The following is a 21,567-nucleotide window of genomic DNA, read 5'->3' as shown; positions in this document are numbered from 1 at the left end:
ACGCGCCCTGCGAGTCTGGACCCCTGAGTGCAGGTTCAGGAAAGAACAGGTAAGAGGTGGGGCAGCCGACACTGGGGAGAGGGGCGCTCTGACTCATCCCTGGGGATCCGGACACAGGGTGACACCGGGCGGCGTCCTGGCCAAGTGTGACCACCTTGGGCGTTTTTGAGACCGAAAGGGGCACGGTTAACATTTATGCCGGGACAACAGGTGTGAACCAAAACTGTCCCGGACGCGCCAGGTCACAGGTCACTCCTTCCCTGCCTGTCCTGGACACACTGGTCACTTCAGATGCTTCAAGGTCCCAGCTTCCCCCCGCACCCCCACCCCCGAAGTCTCCATCAACCAGCTCTTAATGTGGGGGGCAGGGCCCAGCCCTAAAGAGAAAAGGCTCATTGGATGCGAATCTGGGGCTAAGAAACTCTCTGTTTTTGCTCAGTTGGGGGCGCTTGGGGGGAGATGCTTAGACAGAAGCAGGGAGAGGAGAGCACCTACAGGAAAGCAGGCCCTGACACCCTGGGTGGGAGTTGCTGTCCTTGCTGGGGGGTGGCTGACACGTCCCCCTAGTCTCCTCTGCGTTCCCCTCCACAGCTCCCCCTCCCCAGGTGGAAGTCCTAAGCATCCCGATATCCCAGGCCCTGCACCCGCGAGGGCTGTCGGTTAAGGACGGACGGAGAGGGACAATTCAGTCAGACGCGTGCTATTAACAGGAGGCCCCCTGGCCCAAAGCTCCGGGCCTCGGGGAGAACCGAATGTCCTCTGGGGCGTTAGGAAAGAGCTAGGGCTCGGGGCACCAGGTGGGGACATTTCCTGGTCCCTGAGGACCAGGCTCTGCTCACTCCAGGGTGGGCCTTGGCTTCAAAGACAGAGCTGAGCTGACAAGTGCCTCTGATGGGTCGAGACAGAGAGGCAGCAATGTGGACGCCTGCCCGTCCAACCAGTGGGACCCCAGGCTCCTACGGCGCGCGCACCTCCTCTCGCCGTCCCCCGCCCCCCCCGGAGGACGAGACCTTAGCCATGTCCCTTTCTGTCCTGCACTGATGGACGGTGGCCTGGAGCAGACCTTCCCTGGCGACCCCCTGCTTTTCTGTGTATTTCAGGAAAGTCACGCGAGTGCAGGGCGTTCCCCTTCTTCAAGCAGCCTGAGGTGGGCGCACCACTCGGCTGTGGTCAGGCGTCCTCGGAGGCCCCTCTCCCCTCCCCGTGGAAGGCGGGGCCCGTCGGGGAGCCGCCGTGCAGGGGGACTTACTGTCCAGCTCGTACTGTGTGAGGCTGGGCCGGCTCAGGTCCCGCACGGAGTACAAGGCTAGGGGGTTGGGGTGGGGTGGAGGGGGCCGGAGGGAGACAGCAGACAGAGGAGGTTAGTACACACCATCCCGAGTCACACAGACCCCGATGAGGGGGCGGGATGGGAACACGCATGCGGAGGGAAGGGGCCTCCAGATTCCTGAGTCAGGGGCCAGGGATGGGGGGGAGGGGGGAGGGGGGAAGAGGCAGCTCCCAAGACAGTGCCATCCCGTCCTGGCGTGCACCTGCTGGAGGTCACAGGGCATGGGAGCCCCTGGGAGCCCAGCATCCCCAGAGGGGGACAGCTCTGGTCCCTTGTCTAAGGCTGAGCTCCTGCCATGATAGAGTGGTGTCGTTAATTTCCTCATATGAACCAGAAACCATTTTACTACCAGGAAATATGACTGTATTATACACAGGCCTATAAAATCACAACGACCAGCACATGTCTGCCAAAAAAATAAATAAATAAATAAATAACGCAAGCTGTTGGATCAGCTATTTCTGAGTTTTTCTATTAATTTTCCTCGGCTACGTGTTCAATCATCTTGTTGTCTGTTAATACCTGCTAGAAGACAAGGTGCAGAGGGCTTACGAGGATGCGGGGAAAAATCAAAACGGAGAGGATCTTAAACTGTTCCTCTTCTCCCAGTGTCTCTGGTTTGGTGCCACCACCCACCTAGGGACCAAATCCTCCAGACCCCTCCCTCTCCCACCGGCCTCCCTCTCCCCACCTTGAATCAGTGCGCGCATGTGTTGGGGCTCAGAGCACATCATCTCCCAAACGGGCCCTCGACTGCATCTCAAGCCGGCTGCCCTGGCACCAACCTCACGCTCTTGCCTATGTCACCGGATTCGCCTCTAACTGGGGCAACTGCTTCTGGACCTCATCACCAGCCATGGCCCTCAAGACCCCAAAGGAACCATCCTAACCCCAAAGTACGACACGTCATTCCTTTGCTTGTGTGTAACTCTCTGGGATTTCTATACTTGGCTTCTTGAATTTTTTTCCTTCCTGCTGCACAGGCAGGCTGCATTCCGGGGACCCCAGGGCAGAATGGTCATCTCCCTGCGGAACCAGAGGGGGCCAGATTGCTGCCCTTGGGATATGACCAGTCTTTGCTTTGGGTCCTTCCCACCTCAGGCCCTTTGCACATGCCAGGATCCACACCCACCCTCCCCCCACAACCTTCTCTGGACTGGTTGACTTGGAATCGTCCGTCAGTGTCGGCACCACAGCCATCCCCAGGGAAGCCTTTTCCGACACCTGCTTTAGGCTCTCCTGGAATATGTGCTTCACAGAGGTCATGCCAATGGTCTTAGATACCTATATCAGGGCTTGCTTCTCCAGCGCCTGGCTCCTCCTCCAGCCTGCAAGCTCTGTCTGAGAGGGCAGGGACCTTGTCTGTCTTGTTCACTGGTGCCCCCCCAGTGTCTGGGGCACAGACGGTGCTCAGTAAACATGCACTTGGGGGTTGAGTGGGACGGGATGAGAGGCACACCCAGGGGAGGGCGCCAGGGTCTCGGGCTAGTGTGATTCCAGGATGCTGAGAGCTTCACGCCCCCGCCCACCCCCGCCTCCCTCCACTGTCACTCACAGGTGAGCTCTGCCCACTTGGCCGCCGGGTTGTTGATGCCACGCAGCGTGAAGCCCCTCAGACCCTCGTAGAGCAGCTCCCGGTACCGGATCCGGAAGCCCAGGAGGATGCCGTTGATCTTGTCTTCTGACGGTGGCTGCAGGGAAGGGAGTGGGGGTGGGGCCGGCTGGGCTGGACCATGGCTGGGCATCCCCTTCCACTCCACCCCTGCCTCCCTCCCCATCCTGCGTCCTGCAGCCACAGAGCAGGGACTGTGTCTTAATGCTCAAAGTGGCATTGAGCATTCCTAATTTACGAAGCATTTCCAAAGAGGTTACTCCATCCCGGTAGCATTCCCTGTGAGGCAGGGCAGGGCAGGAATCACCATGCCGTCCCCACTGAACAGACAGGAAAGTGAGCTCAGAGACGGTGAGGAACTTGCCCAAGGTCACACAGCATCCTGGGGGCCCTGAGCATGACTGTGGACGCAGAACCGTCTCAAAGAGTTGTTCCCTGTCTAGAAACTTCCTCGCATGATCACCTGCCCTGGCCAGGATACCCTGGAGTTTCCCGAGAATTAGGGAGGGTCCTCGCCCTGCTCCCCAGCAAGAAGAAGGGTGGTGTGTCTTCGCGCAGTGCTCCTCTCTGCCTTGATCGTTTTCTTCTTTGCTTTCTGCTCCCGTCCTCAGATGAGCTGGAGAACAGGCTTCTGGAGAAGGTGGAAACTACTTTATTTACTTTTGGCTGTGTTGGGTCTTCATTGCTGCGCGAGGGCTTTCTCTAGCTGCGGTGAGTGGGGGCTACTCTTCGTTGCGGTGCGCGGGCTTCTCGTTGCTGTGGCTTCTCTTTGTTGCGGAGCATGGGCTCTAGGCACGCGGGCTTCAGTAGTTGTGGCCCGCGGGCTCTAGAGCGCAGGCTCAGTAGTTGTGGTGCACGGGCTTAGTTGCTCTGCGGCATGTGGGATCTTCCCGGACCAGGGCTCGAACCCGTGTCCCCTGCATCGGCAGGCGGACTCCCAACCACTGTGCCAGCGGGGAAGCCCCAGAAACTACTTTATTATGATGCCTCTTCCAAAAAACCTGCTGAAATGGTTCAGCCTTTTATCAGCTCCTTAACTGTATTCCTGGCTGCAGCTGGCACCACCCTGCCCCCTTCATCACGATGGCCCCGATCTGCTCCAGCCTTGGTCGGCTCCCCGCTGCACTAGGTCATTTTCACTTAAGGGACTGTCCTTCTCGGGTGGGGCCTTGAGCTGGGGGAGGGGTCGGGGGGGTCCCTCCTGTTTTCTCTTCAAGGGCTTTCCCTTCAGGGGGGCTGTAGGTGGGCAAAGGTTGGCACCTGCCCCTCTAATCCTGAGAAACGGAGACAGGAGTTCAGGGCTTTGGGGCCTCCGTGGGTGACCCGCTGAGCCCCGGGACTGGGCTTTGGGGGCTGGGGAGGGTCCTAAAGGCACCCATGGGCAGCTGGGTCTCTGAGACGCGTCCCGGGCCTTCCTCAGGCCATGGAGGGATGGCAGTGCCCACCTGAGCAGGTGGCTGCGGGAGGAGAGGTGGGAGGCTGCTTCTGTGTACCTGGGTGGTGGGTTCCTGCTCACGGTGACGGGACGGAAGCCCGGCCTGGGTGCAGGTGAGGCAGGCGCACCTGTGACGGGTCTCTGTCGGGAATCCCTCCACTCAGAGCGGGGCTGGGGTTCACGGAGACGCTGGAGGCCCTGACAGCCCCCAGCCCTTCTCTGTCCAAGGATTCTGCCGACGTAAGGGCACCGAACCCTGCCTCCTAGGAGCTGTGTGACCTGGGGCATCCTTGTCACCTCCCCGAGTCTGGGTTCTCATCCACAGAAGGGTATACGGTAGGACCTGACTATCTGGAGGTGGAGTGAAGGGTGTGTATGTGTACGTGTACACACGTGTGTGTGCGTGTCTTCGCATGTGGGTGCCGCGTTCCAGCCCTGCGGAGACTGTTGCCTTTCTGGTCCCAGCACAGGCCGTGTCTGAGTCCTCGTGGGACACGGGCCCCTCCCCACCTGCCCGGCCATACCTGCCATCGGATGAGCACGGAGGTGGTGGAGTGTGGTGTCACCGAGACAATTGTAGGCGCTTCATCCGGGGCTGCGGGGAGAGGTGGGCAGGTGAGCTCGGGGGGTGGCGTGGGGTGCGTCTCCTCAGGCCCCCTGGGAGCCACGGGACCAGATTCTGCAGACACTGGTCCCGCTTAAGCCACTCCTCCCGCCCCCACCGCCCCAGGTTCTGTACAACAACGAGCCAGTGTAAAGTGGGAGGGGGGCCGGGACCTCGACCCCAGCCCAAACCCAAGGGCCCAGATCATCCCCTCCTCTCTGCACCTAGCGCCACAGGCCTCCCCACTCCCACTGAGGTTTTCTGGGGTCGGCCACGAGCTTCGAGGACAGAGAAGAAACACTCGAGGACGCCAGGCTGGGTGTGGGTGCTGAGCCCGTGGCAAAGGCCCCTCTGGCCCAAACCTCCTCGGGACTCTGCCCGGGGAGCCAGACCAAGGGCCCAGCCGGCCCAGTGCCCCGCCCATCTCTGGAGGCTCCTCCCCTAGAAGAGAATGCCCAGCGCCCAGCAAGCGCCCAGGGGAGCGAGAGGGAGAGGCCCCAGTGGAGGGCGCTGACCGGCCTGCAGAGTGGTCAGGGGCTCCGACTCCTTGCTGAACTCGCTGTCCCCCATGTCATTGGTCGCCTTCACTCGGAACTTGTAGGACGTGAAGGGCTTGAGCCTGTGTAGGGGAATCGGCTCTGATGAAGGGAGCGTCCCCTAACGGCCCTGCCCCGCCGCCTCTGCTCCCCGTCTCCCCAGGGCGGCCCCAGCGGCTGTGGGCCCATCACACAGACAGGAACACGGAGGCTCAGAAGGACCGTCTGCTACGCAGGCAACAAGCTCGGGCCAGGCCCTGGGGGGCCCCAGAGCAGGCCGGCTGTGGCCTCACCTTGGCCGCAGCTCGATGCCAAAGGCCCCCAAGTGGAAACGTCCACATATCCCCTATCTCAGAGGGGCCTGGAGGCAGGAGAGCTCCAGTCACTTCCCCTCAGAGCCGACACCTCCGCCAAGAACTGCCAGCCCTCTTTTGCATTTAGTAAATTCAGGAAGGGCTGAGGGTCTCAGGAGTTAACCAGCAGTTCATCTCTATAAGCCTCATTTCCTCTCCAGGCAAACAGCTTCCTTTCTGATTTATTGAGGGTGGGAGGGGGAGTGAGGAGAAAAGTATTGCTCAAAACTCTCGGTCTCATCAACTGGAATGTTAAAAATCCCACTAGGGGGCTTCCCTGGTGGCGCAGTGGTTGAGAGTCCGCCTGCCGATGCAGGGGACACGGGTTCGTGCCCCGGTCCGGGAAGATCCCACGTGCCGCGGAGCCGCTGGGCCTGCGCGTTCGGAGCCTCTGCTCCGCAACAGGAGGGGTCACACCGGTGAGAAGCCCGCGTACCGCAAAAAAAAAAAACACACAAAAAACCCCCCCAAAAAACCCCACGAGGAATTAAATTGAAGGCAGAATTTTGGAGCGAAGCTCCACTCCCCTGTTAAGGATGGAGAGGGAGACCCCACCTGGCTGCAGGAATCCAGCTAATGAAGGATGGAGAGCCTTTCACGGAGGGGGCTTCTAGGCTCCATAAATAGATAATAAAAGGCAGCCCTAACAAGGCTCCAGAGAGGGTGGGGAGGGAGGTTAGGACAGAGCTGCAGGGGATGAGCCTGGATGCGGAGGGGTCCCGGGGGATGCAGGCTGTGGAAGCGATCGGGGGGTGGGGTGGGCGGGCTCCGGGTGTTCTCAGGAGCCCCTCCGATGCTGACGCTGTCTGGGCTGGGAGGGGCGGAGCGGAGATGCTGGCGGACGGACGGGGGCCTCACCTGTCCACAACGAAGGCGGAGGCGTTGTGGCTCACAGAGGCTGAGTGCAGGGCCCACCTGCCGCTGGGCAGCTCGCGGGTCTGGATGGTGTAGTAGCGCACGGGGGACAGCCCGTCGCTCCCGGGCTCCCAGGATAGCAGCACGCTGCGTGCCTTCACGTCCTCCTGCTGCACCACGGGCTTGCTGGGGGGCTGCGGGCGGTCTGGAGGGGGTGGAGGTGGAGGAGCAGTGAGGCCACGGCGGAGATGGGGGATACACGTTCTCGGCCCCCGGGAGGGCCGATGCCCCCCGCCCCACCCCATTTCTGCACACAGGTCCCGACAGCACCGTGGCTCCTGGCCAGCGACTGTCCCGAGGCCCAGGTACCTGGGAAGTTACACCCCCCGAGGGCAGCCCCAGCACAGGGCTGACGGTGAGGTGGTGTGAACGCCCCAGTTCCTGTGCCCCGGTCTGCACAGTGCTGAGATGGGACCTACGCTGTCCCCAGTGGGGTGGGGCTGAGCCCACATTTCCCTCGGTGGGACTCGGCTTTGTCCCCTGCGAGCGCTTGGCCTCTTCTCACTTCCCCACGCCCCACGGCGGGGATTCTTGGTCTCAGCACTCTGGCACTTGGGTGGATGAGTCTTTATTGCGAGACCTATCCTCTGCGTTGCAGGATGTGTAGCAGCACCCCGGCCTCTACCCTCTAGACGCCATGGGCACTTCCTTTCCAACTGTGACACCCAGACTTTGCCCAGTATCCCGGGGTGGAGGCAAGGGCACCCTGGCTGAGAACCACTGTCCTTCTGGTTTTTCCTGGGAACACTGTCTAATAAATCACGTTCACCGGGATCTGGGGCTCAGGCCTGCCTCTGGGGAACCCAACTTTGGGCGAGAAGCCGGCTCACGGAGGCAGGGCGACGGCAGCCAGGGCTCCAGGCTGCCGTCCCCTCCTCCACCCAACTGGACACGGTCTCCTCTTGAGGAGGAGGGGAGAGAGGAAGCAAGCTGGTCTCACCAGCCCGCCCTTTAGAAAACCTGGGCTGGGGAGGGGGACTCCCAGATCAGCTCTGGAAGTCTGCTGGAGCCCTTGCTGACCTTGGCCTCAGAGATTTGAGCCCACTTTCCATTCTGGACCAGGGCAAGAGACTCACAACTAGCCCACCCCCAGCCGTGCAAGAGGAGATGGTGTGAGCTCCTGGGCCGGCAGCGGGTGCCCCCCCATAGGCCCCCCCCAGGCCTCCCCAGTCCCAGTGGGCAGTCACCTCTCTTCTCTGTGGTCACCACCAAGGCCTCGGCGGCCTCTCCCCAGCCCTTGCGGGTCTGGGCCGTGATGCGGAACAGGTAGACGGACTCTGGCTTGAGGCCGCTGGCCGTGAACTGGCGGGCGCTGGGCGCGAGCACCTCCACCGTGGCAGCGCTGGCCGTGGAGGCGTTGAGCCTGTGTGTGATCTGGTAGGCTGCGGGGAAGGAAGGAGACGGGCCGTGCTGGAAGGTGGGGCAAGCTGCTCCGGAGCCCCGAGCAAGGGGCATTCCTTTCTCGGCCACTGCTGTGTCTGCCCTTGGGCCACCTTGGCTGTGTGGGTTGGTCTGCTTGAAGCCCTCCGGGTCGCTCCCGCGTCCTCAGCTGTCACCTGGGGGCTGGGACTGCAGGGGGCACAAGCAGGTGCTCCGTGCAGCGTCTGCAACCCCCAGCCCAGCCCCCGACGAGGCAACTGAGGCTCAGCGAGGCCACAGCACCTGCCAGGAACTGAGCAAGCTGGAATTCCAGCCCAGGTCTTTCTAAGCCCTAACGCTTTCCCCCCAGCCCCATCGACTCTGTCTCCAGAGGCGCAGCTTTCACAGGGGGCGGGCGCTGCAGGACGCCAGGACTGAGAGCCCTGGACTGGGCACAGGGGGTCCGATCCCCCATTCTACAGGTGAGGGGCTGAGGCCCTGGAGGGAAGCCGACCTGCTCAAGTTCACACAGCTGCTCATTTCAAGCCTGTGAGTCTTCGTGTGTGTGTGTGTGTGTGTGTGTGTGTGTGTGTGTGTGTGTGTGTGTGTCTGCGTGTGTGTTTTAGTAGGAACCGTGACGAGGGAATGATGCTTCCGACGTGTAGCATCCCTCCTGGGTGCCTTAGGCCTCGTCTCGCACCTGTGGGCGCGGCTGGGCGGAGCCAGCCAGTGCGCCCTCACCTGGCTACACTTAGGAACGGCGGCCGAGGTTCACCAGATGGCCAGTCCCTGGGGACCTGGGTCACGTGGAGGCACAGAGCTGACCAATGGTCCCTGAGAGACCTGAGCCCCAACCTTGCCCGCCAGCTGATAATCTTACAGGCTGAGATTTCTAGTAGGAGAAATTAGACTCACAACCATTCTTGAGGACATGTGGACACCAATCCTGGGCTTAGCCTCCCTCCTGTCAAGACTGAATCTGCCTCCTTTACACCTTATACCTCCTTCTTCCCACAGCCAGGGCCCGGGAAGGGTACAGGCTTACCAAGAATGATGCCGTTGGGGGCAGCGGGGGGCTGCCAGATCAGCCGCACCGATGTGGTCCTCACCTCTGGGAACAGGATGCCCATGGGTGGTCCCGGGACTGGAGGGGACAGAGGAGACACTGCAGCCGCTGCTCAGCCCCTAGAGCAGCCCGGCTCCGGCAGAGCAGCACGGCGGGTGGCAGGGGAAGGGGTCCCTCTGCTTGCTGAACTTTTGAGGAGTGTGTGTCCGTGCCTGGCACCGTGTCCTCACACAGGACGTGAAGATGCTATATCAGTGAGGTTTATGCATTATTTGGCAGAAACTTGAAGGCACCGAGGCTCCAGCTTTGGGGCGAATGGAAGTGCCAGCCCCAAGCACGCACCACTCCTCTTTCTAGACCTCACTCTGGACTCCTTGGATCTGGAGCTCCCTCTGCCCAAACAGCCCCAGGCACGCTTCCCGGGTCTACAGGGGCCCGGAACCACCCTCCTGAGGGTATAGACTTGTTCCTCTGCACGGAGCGATGGCCAAGGGGCAGCTGTTTTGGGCAAATGGATGGAAACTGAATGGTATGGGCCAGAGGAGATGGGGGCGGGGGGGGGGAGACAACAGGGTGGCAGAGTCGGGGGACGGCCTGGGGGACAGCTCTTCCCAGGCTGCCTCGATCTAACACGGAATGCCAAGAAATCTGAGATTTCTAAACTTGAACTTGGCCTTCCAGGTCATTAGGAGGGTGTATCTGTCAAGGCAGGAGGGTAGAACATATTTAATTTAACAGATCGTTAGCTTGATTTATCACTTAGAACACAGAGACCTATGGTGTTTGGGCTTCGTTTTGCACTCTCGTCCCGACCCCACAGGTGTTTCTGGTGAGCAGTGTGTGGGAGGAGAAAGGGGGGCAAAGGGCCTGTCAGCTCAGCCTCCGATGGGGAGTTCTGCCGCGGAGACGAAGGCCTGGAGCCCGGCAGGCGTCACTCGTTTGCTAACAGGACCCGTAGGCTTGTGTAAAGGAAAAACCCAAGCCTTTCGCTTGCACAGACCTGCACTCGGACAGAGAGAGCCTGCCCCAGGTGAACAAGAAATCAAAGCGGGTCCAAATTCTCTTTTCTGTTCACCTGCCCCAGAGAGACTGGATCAGATGCCGGTCTGCCCTTGCACTGTTATTTCTTCCTTAGGGACGCGCCGTTTGTAATTAGCATCCCTTGCAGTGGGGTTGGTGGCCCTCAGTGACCTGCCTCCCCCAGCAGAAGCCTGAGGCCACCGTTCCCTTTGGGGCAGAGAGAGACGCCAGAGGTGCAGGGCAGGGCTGGGCAGGGTAGGGGTGGAGGAAGAGCAGCTCCCAGCCTTCCCCAGGCTCCCAGGGACGTGAACGTACCGTCATCCAGGGTCCGCTCCAGGATGGCAGGATGGCTGGGGCTGCCGTCCCCGATGCGCGTGAAGGCCAGTACCTGCACCTCGTAGAGCACGTATTTGCCCAGGCCTGTGAGCTGGGCGCTGCGCGACGAGTTCCCTTCCACCAGCCAGAACCGGGGCTGGGAGTCTGAGTCCTTCTCCTTATACAGCACCTGTCGGAGCCCAGCGCCGGGGTGAGGGCCTCCGGCCTGGGTCTGGTCCCGCCAGAACCTCTCCTACCTCCTCCCCAGGAGCCCAGGTGGGAGAGGATGAGTGGGTGGGCCTGGGGCTCCCTGGAGGGGCTTGGTTCCCAGGTTACGCAAGCCTAGTGCTTGGGGAGGGAGGGGCACACAAAGATGCAGTCAGCCATGGAGCTGGAAGTTTCCTCAGAGAGCATCGAGCTGAGAAAACAGGCCCAGAGAGGGGGCGTGACTTGCTCAAGGTCACACAGCCAGTAGTGGCAGAGCTGGAATGTTAAGCTATCTCTCCTGACTTCCAGGCTGGGGCGGTAGGTGCAACTTTGGGAGGAATTCTAGAAGATAATGGAAATTGAAGCTGGGCCCATCGGGGCTGAGAGTGAGGCTTGGGGCACCCAGTGTGGCCCCCTGGGGGAGGTAGAGCTGCCCCAAGGACCCCCCGCCTTCATGGGAAGCTTCCCCACCCCCAAGGGAGGACTCCTTGGTTGTCATGGTGACCAACGGATGCCGCCGGCAGAGCCCCCGTGTCCACTGTAGAAGGCAGAGTCCTGGGCCCCAGGGGGTGGCGAGGACAGGGCGCCGGGCCAGGGAAGTGGGTGCAGGGGCTCCAGCCCCCTCCCGTGCTCGGATCTGGGACTCACCTTGTAGCCCAGCACCAGCCCGTTGCGGTCGGCCTCTGGGACTTCGCTCCAGCGTACCAGCATGCTGCTGGAGGTGGTGGCCAGCACAGACACGTTGGTGGGGCCCGAGGACGGCACTGGGGGAGAAAGGGGCGGAGAGAAGCAGCTCAGGACCCAGAGTGGACCCCACAGTGGAGGCGGTGGAGTGGGGTCTGAGGAAGGAAACGGGGCACGGTCCCCAGATAGCAAATGATTCTGCAACGACCATGCCTTTGGCTCCGGAGTGTCGCAGATGCTGCTTCTGGCTTCAGATCAGCCTCCCCGTTATCCCCCCTCAGACTAACGTCAGGATGAGGCTGCATTTCCTGCCAGCGTAGCAGCGAGGGGTGGGGGAGGGGCTAGGGTGGGAAGGGAGCCATCATTTAAAGGGCGTTAGGAAACAGCCACAGAGCTACACGCCACATGTGGCTGGATGAGGGCTGCCTGTAGGCCGGGAGCACACATTCTGTGGGTGTCCCCTTGCCAGGCCCCTGAGAGCCGCTGCTGCTTCTGGAATGTTCTGAGAGCTCACCCAACCTGTACCCTCTGCCCACGGCCCCACCTCCATCTCGGGGTCTCACAGGCACTGCTGGGTGTCAGGGTTAAAAGTGGGGACACGGAGGCGGGAAGCCCCTCCTGGGAACCTCTGGAAGCGGTGCCGGGAAGATCAGGTCCTGGAAGGCACGGCCACGCGCACACGCACAGAGGGTGCTCTGCTAGACGCCGAGCATTAATAAAAAAGGAGCCCAGGACATTTTCGCACAACGGCTGCAGCCTCTGAGCCCTTAGAAGGCCCTGAGGGCAGAGAGACAAAGGCGGGGGGGTGTCCCCAGGCCCCAGGGGGGTGAAGCGGGTGGGACAGCTGGCATGAGGGGGCAGTACCTGACTCCCGGGTCCTGCCCGTCACCATCTGGCTCCAGGGCCCGCTCCCGATGGCGTTGAAGGCCTGCACCTGGACGCGGTACTCCGTCCACTCCTCCAGGTCCTCGATGGTGTACTCCCGCTCCACGCGATCTTGGACCACGTGGCTCAGTGTCTTGCCGTGGCCGTCCGCCCGGCTGTACTTGATCTTGTAGCCCACCGACTCGGGGTTCCCGTTGTATTCCATCTCTGGGAGAGGCTGCAGGAGGGCAGGGGAGCGAAGAGCAGCTGTGAGGCCAGGCCCACCTAGCGTATATGGAAGAACTGCCTGGCTCGTGCTGCCTCTTCCAGGGAGCCCTCGGGATTACCCAGCCCACTGTCCAGGCCCTCAGCACCCATGTGAGGCGCTCTCACCCCTGGGTGTGGCTTAGTTGTGTAACTCCGTGCTTCTGACGGCCCCACCATCTCCCTGTCTCTCTACCCCGGGCTCAGAGGAGAGGCGGCATCCACTCTTCATCGTGCAGGTGACTATGACCCTGCCAGGGGAGTTGGCCCCGGTGAAGAGTCATAAAGGCTGTCGATCCCACACTCAGCACCTTTGGCAGTGGCTGTCTCTGCCACTTAACTCCCCCGCTCAGCCTGCCAACATACACGTATTTAACTGCCTACAGCACGCCTGGTCTCAGGTGGTGTCCGCCCTTGGAGAAGCAAGCCTGTGAAGGCAGCCTCTCAGGCGTGGGCGGAGCTCCAGTCAGCGTCAGGAGGTCCTTCCGTCCAGCACACCTCCGTCTCTCCCGCTGCACTTTCAGCCTCCTCCCTTGTGTCTGAGTCTCAGCGAAGAGAAAAAAGACAGCTTCATCTCCTGAGCCTGTGATTAGGCTGGCGGGGCTGTGGTCACCGGCTCAAGGTCATCTGGAGGAACTTGGGCAGTGCTAATAGGCAGCGGAGGTCTTTGTACACCGGGGGCAGCCTGGGATCTGAAGCAGGTGCGAGCCGAGGGCCCAGCCTGCAGACTCTCCTCTGAAGGTGACAGGGCTGGAGCTGGGGCACCCTCAGCCCTCTCCTGCCCCCATTCTGCTTCCCCAGAGGCTCCAACGAGGCCGTGATCCACAGGCTCTGCACATTCTGACCTACTTTCTCTGGTTGCTCTGCCTCTGCCTCACCGCCTACAGCCCCCGTCCCTCCTGCCAGCCCCCGCTCCTGCAGACACTTAGTGAAGCAGACCAGAGACCATTAAGACGGCAATCAATGGGCCTGAGAGCTTGAGATGGGCCTCGAGTGCATGCTCTCCTACCTGCTAAGGAAAGGCAACGGGCCACGCGCCATTAGGTGGGACCGGAGGGGCCCGGGGCCCTGCACGCTGCAACCACTGCCTTTTATTCCCGCTTCAGCTCCCACCCTACGTACCAGACTTTATAGCCTTTTAGTATTTGGAAACCTTAAAGTGAGATGCGGAGGGGACGCGGGGAGCAGCCTGGAGGGGAGCAGAGCCGAGGTGAGAGGCGGGGGGTGGGGGTGGGGCAGGGGCGAACTGGGCCTGACGACAGCTCTGCCCGGTGCTGGTCCCAGCCGCCTGGGGGGGGGGGGGGCCTCGTCATTCATAACCAGCGCTCGTCTGGGCTGATGGCCGTTAGCGCCTCCATCAGGCTGTCCAGGCAAGCGAAAGGCAGCAATGACTTTCTGGTAAATCCCAGCCCACAGCTCGGGGTTTTGCAAGTTGAGTTTGGGGCAACTAGTAAGACATCTTTAGTGGAAGCAAAAAAGAGTTGCGTGGCCGGAGGGGCCTGGTGAGGCGGAGCCAGGCAGCTCCCCCTGAAGCTATCATTCCCGGATTCGCTAAGGAGCCGGGCTGTTCGGTGCTGGCCCCATGTCTGCTTGTCTAGGAATTCCTCCTGGGTTGCTGCTTTGTGGCGTCCGCGCCGGGAAACGCAGTTCCAGGCGATGTCCGGGGGGAGAAATGCTCCCTCCTGTTCCCCAGAAGATGGTCTGGCAGCGTGCTCGGGGGTTAGGGCGGCGGATTTGGGGGGACAGACTCCCCGGGTTGGGATTCCGAGCCCTGCTGTTAACTAGGGGGTGTGGGGGGTCTTGGGCCAGTTATCCCACCTCTCTCTGCCTCAGTTTCCTCATCTGTAAAGTGGGGGCCAGGTTCACTGTCACAGGCTCATGGAGAGGGTTCAAGGTCCAACTTCGACAGCACTCAGAACCCTGCCTGGCAGGAGGAGAAGCCCTCTGCACGTGTTACTGACTCGCGCAGGGTCACCGGGGTGATGACCCTCGACGTGGAACCCTGATCTGTGGGGACAGAGCCTAACGCCTCCCCTCCCCCCTCAACCTCAGGAGCAACCCCTCGCTCTCTGACTTGGTGGGTGAGACAACTTACATCCAAATCCCAGAACCACCCCTGGGAGCTGTGTGACTGTGGGTGAATTCCTAACCTCTCGGAGCCTCAGTTTTCTTAGCTGTAAATTGGGATAGTACCATGTCCTTTGCAGGGTTACTGGGAGGATTAAATGGAAGAAAAAAAATGTAAAATGCTTGGCATGTGGCAATGCTCCATCAACAGTATTTTCGAGCTTCTTTTCACGTGGGGCATTTGTTCATTTGGCTAAGACTGATGCCCAGAACGGAGAAGGGGCCTGCAGGTAATCCAGTGGATGCCTGCTTTGAGGCAGTGACACCTCTGCAGGGTGCTGAGGCCCCAGGGGACATCCCACCCCCGCCCCGCCGCCCTCGCGGGAGTCTCACCATCCAGCGCAGCCACAGGCTGGTCTCACTTGCCGTGCGCAGCGTCACGTTGGCCGGGGCCATGTCGGGGGGTGCCTGGAGGGTCTGGATCTTTCTGGAAGGCTGGCTGGGTGGGCTAGTGCCCACGATGTTCACCTGGCGCATGCGGAAGCTGAGATGGGCGGAGAGGGGTGAGCAAAATGGTGAGAGCAGGACCCCAGGGCCAAAGCCCGTCCCAGGCTGGGCCGCGCCCTCCCCTCCCTAACCCGTTACCTGTAGTAGGTGAAGGGGTTCAGGTCGGGCACCTCCATGGACCTGGCGTCGGGCTCGTTGGGGAGCTGGTGAATCAGCAGCCACTCCTCTCCCTCCCCGACCACGCCCACCTGAAAAGGGAGACACCCTTAGAGCTGGCGGGCCTGCCGGGCTGAGATGGGGGTGCTCTGAGCCCCAGCTCCCGGGAGGTATAGCCCGGCCCAGGGAGGGTCTTGACATAAACCCCAGGGCTCACCGGAAGCGCACCACAGGGGGCCCCCATCTTTCCAGGCCCTTAAACAAGACTTCAAGTGTGACCCCAAGCCCTCCTGCATCAGAACCTCATGGGATGCTTATTATAAACCCACTCCTGGGCCCTGCCCTTGACCCAGCCAATCAGAATCCCCGGGCGTGGTGGCCAGGAGTCTGCATATTTATCAACAGTAAGCTTCCCAGGTGATTCTCTTGAACACGCTGGCATGCTTCTTAAAACCCCAGCTAAATCAAAATCAGAATTTCTGGGTGTGGGACCCAGGTGCTGGAACTTCTGGACACTCCCCTGGAGCAGCCAAAGGTGAGACCCATGGGTATAAAGGGCTGCGGGGAGCAGCTGGTTATTTCTCTAGGCTGGCCAGTCATCACCCTGACCAGAGGCGGGTGTGTGTGTGTGTGTGTGTGTGTGTGTGTGTGTGTGTGTACATAGGTGAGGTGGAGGTGGAACTGTGGGCATTTTTGGTGTATCTGACCTTCTCATAGTTGCATATGAAACTCACACAGATTGAAATACACATGCGATTTGCTCTCAGGAGCAGGCTGCCCAGGCTGTAGGGCTCTCCTCCGGCAGCTTTACCTGGGCCTCCACCAGCCAGCGGGAGATGGAGGTCTTCCCGTCATAACCTGGCCTGAACTGCAAGGTCACGGAGCGGGGGCCAATGTTGGAAATGCCCAGGTTGGTGGGGGCTCCTGGGAGTTCTGGAAAAGGAGAACAGGGCAGGAAAGGAGTGAGAAGAAGGTCCTTCCACCTCCCACAGGACTCTCCAGGCACGGAGGGGGCTGTGTGTCACACATTTCCCAGACACCTCGGAGGAGGAGCATGGCCGAGGCCTCAACCCACAACACAGCCTTCGGCCCTGCATCTGTGGCTCACTGTGTTCAGACCAGGGACCGAGGTGGGCTCGGAGCTGAGAGAACCCCCCAGGGCCAGGATCCTGGGAGAGGATCCTCCTCTCCATCTACACATAACCCATGACAGCCCTCCCAAACCAATAATGGCTGAGGGAGGTTAGAAGGAGGGGTGAGGACAGGAGGAAGCCCCTGTATTCTTTTTTTTTTTTTTTTAAATTATTAACTTTATTTATTTTTTGGCTGCATTGGGTCTTCGTTGCTGCACACGGGCTTTCTCTAGTTGCGGCGCGTGGGCTTCTCATTGCGGTGGCTTCTCTTGTTGTGGAGCACGGGCTCTAGGTGCGCAGGCTTCAGTAGTTGTGGCACGTGGGCTCAGGAGTTGTGGCTCACGGGCTCTAGAGCGCAGGCTCAGTAGTTGTGGCGCACGGGCTTAGCTGCTCCGCGGCACGTGGGATCTTCTAGGACCAGGGCTCGAACCCGTGTCCCCTGCACTGGCAGGTGGATTCTTAACTGCTACACCACTAAGGAATTCCCGAAGCCCCTGTATTCTGACCAGGAACCTTGGGGTTCAGGGTGAACAGAAAGAGAACAGATTCTGGGGTCGGACTGTCTGAGTTGAAATCCAAGTCCACTGCTTCTGATGCTGTGTGCCTTTGGGCAAGTTACCTAACCTTTCTGTGCCGCAGTGTCTTCCTCGATAAAATGGAGATGATAATAATATTGCCTACCTCAGGGTTGTTGGGAGGGTTAAGCGCATGGATGCACTGAGCTCTGGGCCAGGTGAGCACTACAGTTTATCACTTGGGGTCAACTGAAGCTCAGGCATCTCGACCACCTCGGCGGGCAGGTTGAGGGATTCTGGCCACATCCCACAAGCACAGACTTACAGACCCAGACGGGACCGTGTGGCTATCCAGTGTGTCTCTGCATAGACACAGATGGGGAAACTGAGGCACAGAGGGGGACGCCTGACTTGCTCAGGGTCACAGAGCCTGGCAGAAGCGGGACGGGGGCCAAAGCTTGCTGTTTACCCCGGGGGTGGGATTATTCTCACACTGCTCTATGCCCTTCCCAACCCACATTTCCACGGGCTGGAATCCGTTTGGACCCTTTGGGTGACAGGGAGAATTCTTGCCCTGAGCAGGGTGCGGGGGCGGGAGGAGGCAAGGGGGGCGTTCTGGGGGGGCCTGGGCACCCCTGGGAGTCAGGGCAGGAGGTGGCGGCCGCCCACACGGCCTCTCCATCACGAGGCTGCAGCCGGCCCAGGGAGGACCCGGGCACCCCCGACTCCAGGGAGGGGAGAGCTTTGTGGCAAGAAGCCGATCTTCCTGAAGAAGAAGGGGCCTCCTCCCGAGCAGGAGGACAGGAGGCCAGGAGCCCGGCGCTGGGGGCGGGCACCCACCTGGAGGCACCCCGGAGGAGATTGTTGAGGCAGACACCTGGCCCTGGCCCTTGGCGGTCATGGCGGCCACCTCGATGGTGTAGGTGGTGAGCGCGGTGAGGCCGGTGACGCGGTACTCCAGGGTGACATTGGGTAGGTAGTGGGTCACGCGGGTGTTGGTCCGGTTATACTCCTCCCAGGAGATCCGATATCCTGGGGAGAGGCCCCAGTGTGGCGTGAGCTTGGCTGGGACCTTCACCTTGAGCCCTGCTTCTCACTTGCTTACTAGTCGGGCAGCTAGACTCGCGTCGGAAGGAGGGGGCCGAGGGAGGCGGGAGCATCGTGCGTGGGGCCCCGGGTGTAAAAGGTGGGTGGGTGCCCCTCCCTGGGTGTGGACTGCAGGAGGGAGGGTGGGTCACTGTGGCTGAAGGTCTGGGACGCGGCACAGAGCACAGGAGCCGAGAGCCTCCTCTGAGCCCTTTCTAAGAAAGAGAGGTCTGCTGGGGGGCTCTGGAGGAACACTAGGTCGGAGGCAGGGGACCGGGCGGGAGGACCTGGGCCGCCCGTCTCAGCCCTGCGGCAGCGATGCTGTGGCGCCTATACCTGTGAGGATGCCGTTCTTCTCCCCGGGCTCCTGCCAGCTGACCTTCAGCGAGGTGTCCAGGATGTCACTGAAGCTCAGGTGTCCCACGGGCCCTGGCACTGTACCCAAAAGAGTCCCCCACCCACCCAAAGCCAGTTAGAGCCGGAGAGAGACCACCGTCCTCAAGACAGCCCGTGGGGCTCCAGGGGCGCCCCCCTCCGGCTCGAAGGCAAGGGCGGGGCCGTCCTGGGCCTGGAGCGCTCGGCCTGGCCCGCGGAGGGGGGGCGGGGGCAGGGGAAGCCGGGGTTAGGGGGCTGCCTACCGTCCTCGTGGGTGCGCGCCAGCTGCGGGGGGCTGCGAGGCCCGTCGCCGGGGGTGGTGAAGCACAGCACTGAGGTGAAGTACTCCGTGAACTTCTTCAGGCCCGACACAAAGCCCACGTGGATGCTGTCTTGGAAGTTGGGCCGGGCTGTCACCATGGTAACCTCCTCTTCCTGCTCTGGCTCCCAGGCCATCAGCTGTGGGGAGGGGGCAGCCAGTCAAGCACGGCGGCAGCGAGCACGTGCCGGCAGAGGCCCAGCGCTTTGCCACAGGCTGGGCCAGCGGACAGAGAGTGTCCAGGAGCCCAGCTCTCCTAGGGTCCCTCCTCCCAGGCGGGGGAGGCCAGGCGGATACCCACAGGCCGCTGGAGCCTCTGTCCTCTGGGAGCTCACTTTGGTGTGCTGCTCCGTTCGCTGAGTGATTTACTCCAAGCAAGGTACCGGGCGGGGTGGTTTCAGTGAGTCATCTCCCACCCGATTCCCACAGGGAGCTACTTGACCAAGACTGGCTACATAATTGCAGGTCCAGTGCAAAATGCAAATAGAGGCCCCCTTGTTCAAAAATTATGAAGAATTTCCAGAGACGGCAGCAGAGCATGTAACTCAACATGGGGTCCTTCTGAGCGTGGAGCCCTGAACGCCTACACAGGCGTGAAGCCAGTCTTGTTTTTTTACAGGTGACAAAACAGGCTCAGAGAGGCTAAGTGACTTACAATATATCACACAGCTCCCGGGTAGCTGAGGGCCTTTGCTTCTACACCTGGGGTCCCATGCCTTTCTCTGCCTGGGCCGGGGCAGTTCCTCCTAAGAACTCCAGTATGTAGATAACTCTCTCTTATAAACTTGTTCCGAGTTGGGATTTCAACTTTAACCATCCCCTAGGGGTGGAGCGTCGGCAAGAAAACCCCGTCTGGAAATTCAGCATCACTTTTCCTCTAATCTCCACTCTACACATCCCAGCCATGACTGCATAAACTGCCCACCTCCCCTTCGCTCTCTTCCTGCCTCTTTTTTTAAACATTGAAGAATAAAATTGACTTACAATGTTGTGTTAATTTCTGCTGTACAGCAAAGTGATTCAGTTATACACATAGACACATTCTTTTTTCAATATTCTTTTCCATATGGTTTATCACAGGATAGTGAATGTAGTTCCCTGTGCTATACAGTAGGACCTTGTTGTTCATCCATCCTGTGTATAATACTTTGCATCTGCTGACCCCAAACTCCCAATCCATCCTTCCCCCAGCCCCCTCCCCCTTGGCAACCACCAGTCTGTTCTCTGAGTCTGTTTCTGTTCCGTAGACAACTTCATTTGTGTCGTATTTTAGATTCCACATGTGAGTGATATCATACGGTGTTTGTCTTTCTCTGTCTGACTTACTTCGCTTAGTAGGAGCATCTCTAGTTGCACCCGTGTTGCTGCACCTTTACTGCTGCTCCTTGACCTCCTGCCCCACACGCCTGTTTTCTGGGCCCTTCATCTGTCTCTTAACAATGACAGCTGGTCTCGGAGATTTCCTCAATTATTTGATGTTGATTAAATAATTAAATCTCAAATAATTGAGACTTCCTCAATTATTTGAAGTTGATTAAATAGCAATGGTGAAAAGCAATGCTGGATGAGTTTGAATAAGTCTGGGTATTGACGGACATAAAACAATACCGCGCCAATGCCTCCTGATTACCTCACTCCCATAACAATGCTTCATCTCCTCCTTTTCATGGCCCCGTGTTTATAAAGGATGTTTGGAAATTTAATTGGTATTGTGAAAAGGTAGCCTATAGCAAGTTAATTAGATACCAATTAGACCCTAATTGGGTCTAAAATACTAAAATACTAAAAATACTAAACAGAGGGCTTCCCTGGTGGCGCAGTGGTTGAGAGTCCGCCTGCCGATGCAGGAGACACGGGTTCGTGCCCTGGTCCGGGAGGATCCCACATGCCGCGGAGCGGCTGAACCCGTGAGCCATGGCCGCTGGGCCTGCGCGTCCGGAGCCTGTGCTCTGCAGCGGGAGGGGCCACAGCGGTGAGAGGCCCGCATACCGAAAAAAAAAAAAAAAAAAAAAAAAAAAAAATACTAAACAGAAATACGAAGTGGCATTTAATACGTAGGTTAAATAAATACCCTCCTTATTTCGGTTATCTTGTTTCATAGCAATTAAATTGCTGAACTTCGCTGGAGTAGATTAAGAAACAAGTTTGATGTTTTAATTTACTTTAATCAATGTAAATTCGAATTAATTACACCATTAGAATTGTGTGGTGCATTCTCCAGTAAGTGCAAAGTCTGGGTAAATATTTTTTCGGGTTTAGGCCAATTGCGATCACTACTATTTAAAAAAATAAGGGACAAAGAATGTCTTGACAGGTGCCTTAAAGCAAATTCACAGGGAATTGTCTTTAGATATGACAAAGAAGATGGGTACAGGGTGATGGCAGTGCAGCTGGGTGGCGTCATGACCACAACATCCTCCTCCAGGTCCAGCCCAGAGCCCAAGACGGAGGCAGGACAGGGGTTGCTTCAAAATATCTACTCTGGGATGTGAACCACTTGTCCTGTAGCTGCATCCAAAGAGGAGGAGGCTAAGGGTTAACAGGCCTCTCCCTCAGGTCCAGGAAGACGATAGAATTGTCTTCTGCACCTTCTATTGCCTGCAAGGGGTTGGGCTCTGGGTAGCCACGGGGGGGAAGCTGTGCTCCACACACGCACTGGGCTCTGGTCCCAGGAGCCCTTCCTGTGTGCCTGGCACCGGGTTAAGCCAGTCCCAGTGGACCAGTCCCGTTTCACCATCACAATGAGGATGACATGCGAATCACTGTCCTGTGCTGCTACGAAAAGGAAACCAAGGTTCAGGAAGGTTGAGGGCTGGTCAGTGCACAGGGGACCACCAGGATCTGG

General features: G+C 59.5%; 1 protein-coding gene across 1 annotated transcript in view; it reads right to left on the bottom strand.

The window, feature by feature from the left end:
- The window catches only part of SDK2 (sidekick cell adhesion molecule 2), a 262,181-nt gene that overhangs the window by 36,129 nt on the left and 204,485 nt on the right, over nt 1-21,567 (bottom strand). Inside the window, exons 19-34 of the mRNA XM_059049005.2 lie at nt 18,667-18,862; nt 18,365-18,463; nt 17,783-17,974; nt 16,106-16,227; nt 15,277-15,386; nt 15,025-15,175; nt 12,301-12,538; nt 11,401-11,516; nt 10,546-10,735; nt 9,190-9,288; nt 7,973-8,167; nt 6,729-6,930; nt 5,497-5,600; nt 4,902-4,972; nt 2,886-3,021; nt 1,250-1,306 (exon numbers count right to left, since the gene is read on the bottom strand). Of these exons, the coding sequence (XP_058904988.1) occupies nt 1,250-1,306; nt 2,886-3,021; nt 4,902-4,972; nt 5,497-5,600; nt 6,729-6,930; nt 7,973-8,167; nt 9,190-9,288; nt 10,546-10,735; nt 11,401-11,516; nt 12,301-12,538; nt 15,025-15,175; nt 15,277-15,386; nt 16,106-16,227; nt 17,783-17,974; nt 18,365-18,463; nt 18,667-18,862 (2,278 nt within the window). The remainder of the gene's footprint in view (nt 1-1,249; nt 1,307-2,885; nt 3,022-4,901; nt 4,973-5,496; nt 5,601-6,728; nt 6,931-7,972; nt 8,168-9,189; nt 9,289-10,545; nt 10,736-11,400; nt 11,517-12,300; nt 12,539-15,024; nt 15,176-15,276; nt 15,387-16,105; nt 16,228-17,782; nt 17,975-18,364; nt 18,464-18,666; nt 18,863-21,567) is intronic.

Source organism: Kogia breviceps, chromosome 19 (genome assembly GCF_026419965.1).
Source record: "Kogia breviceps isolate mKogBre1 chromosome 19, mKogBre1 haplotype 1, whole genome shotgun sequence".
Classification (NCBI taxonomy): Eukaryota; Metazoa; Chordata; class Mammalia; order Artiodactyla; family Physeteridae; genus Kogia; species Kogia breviceps.
The sequence above is the reverse complement of the archived record's forward strand: the minus strand, read 5'-3'. Positions and strand labels throughout refer to the sequence as shown.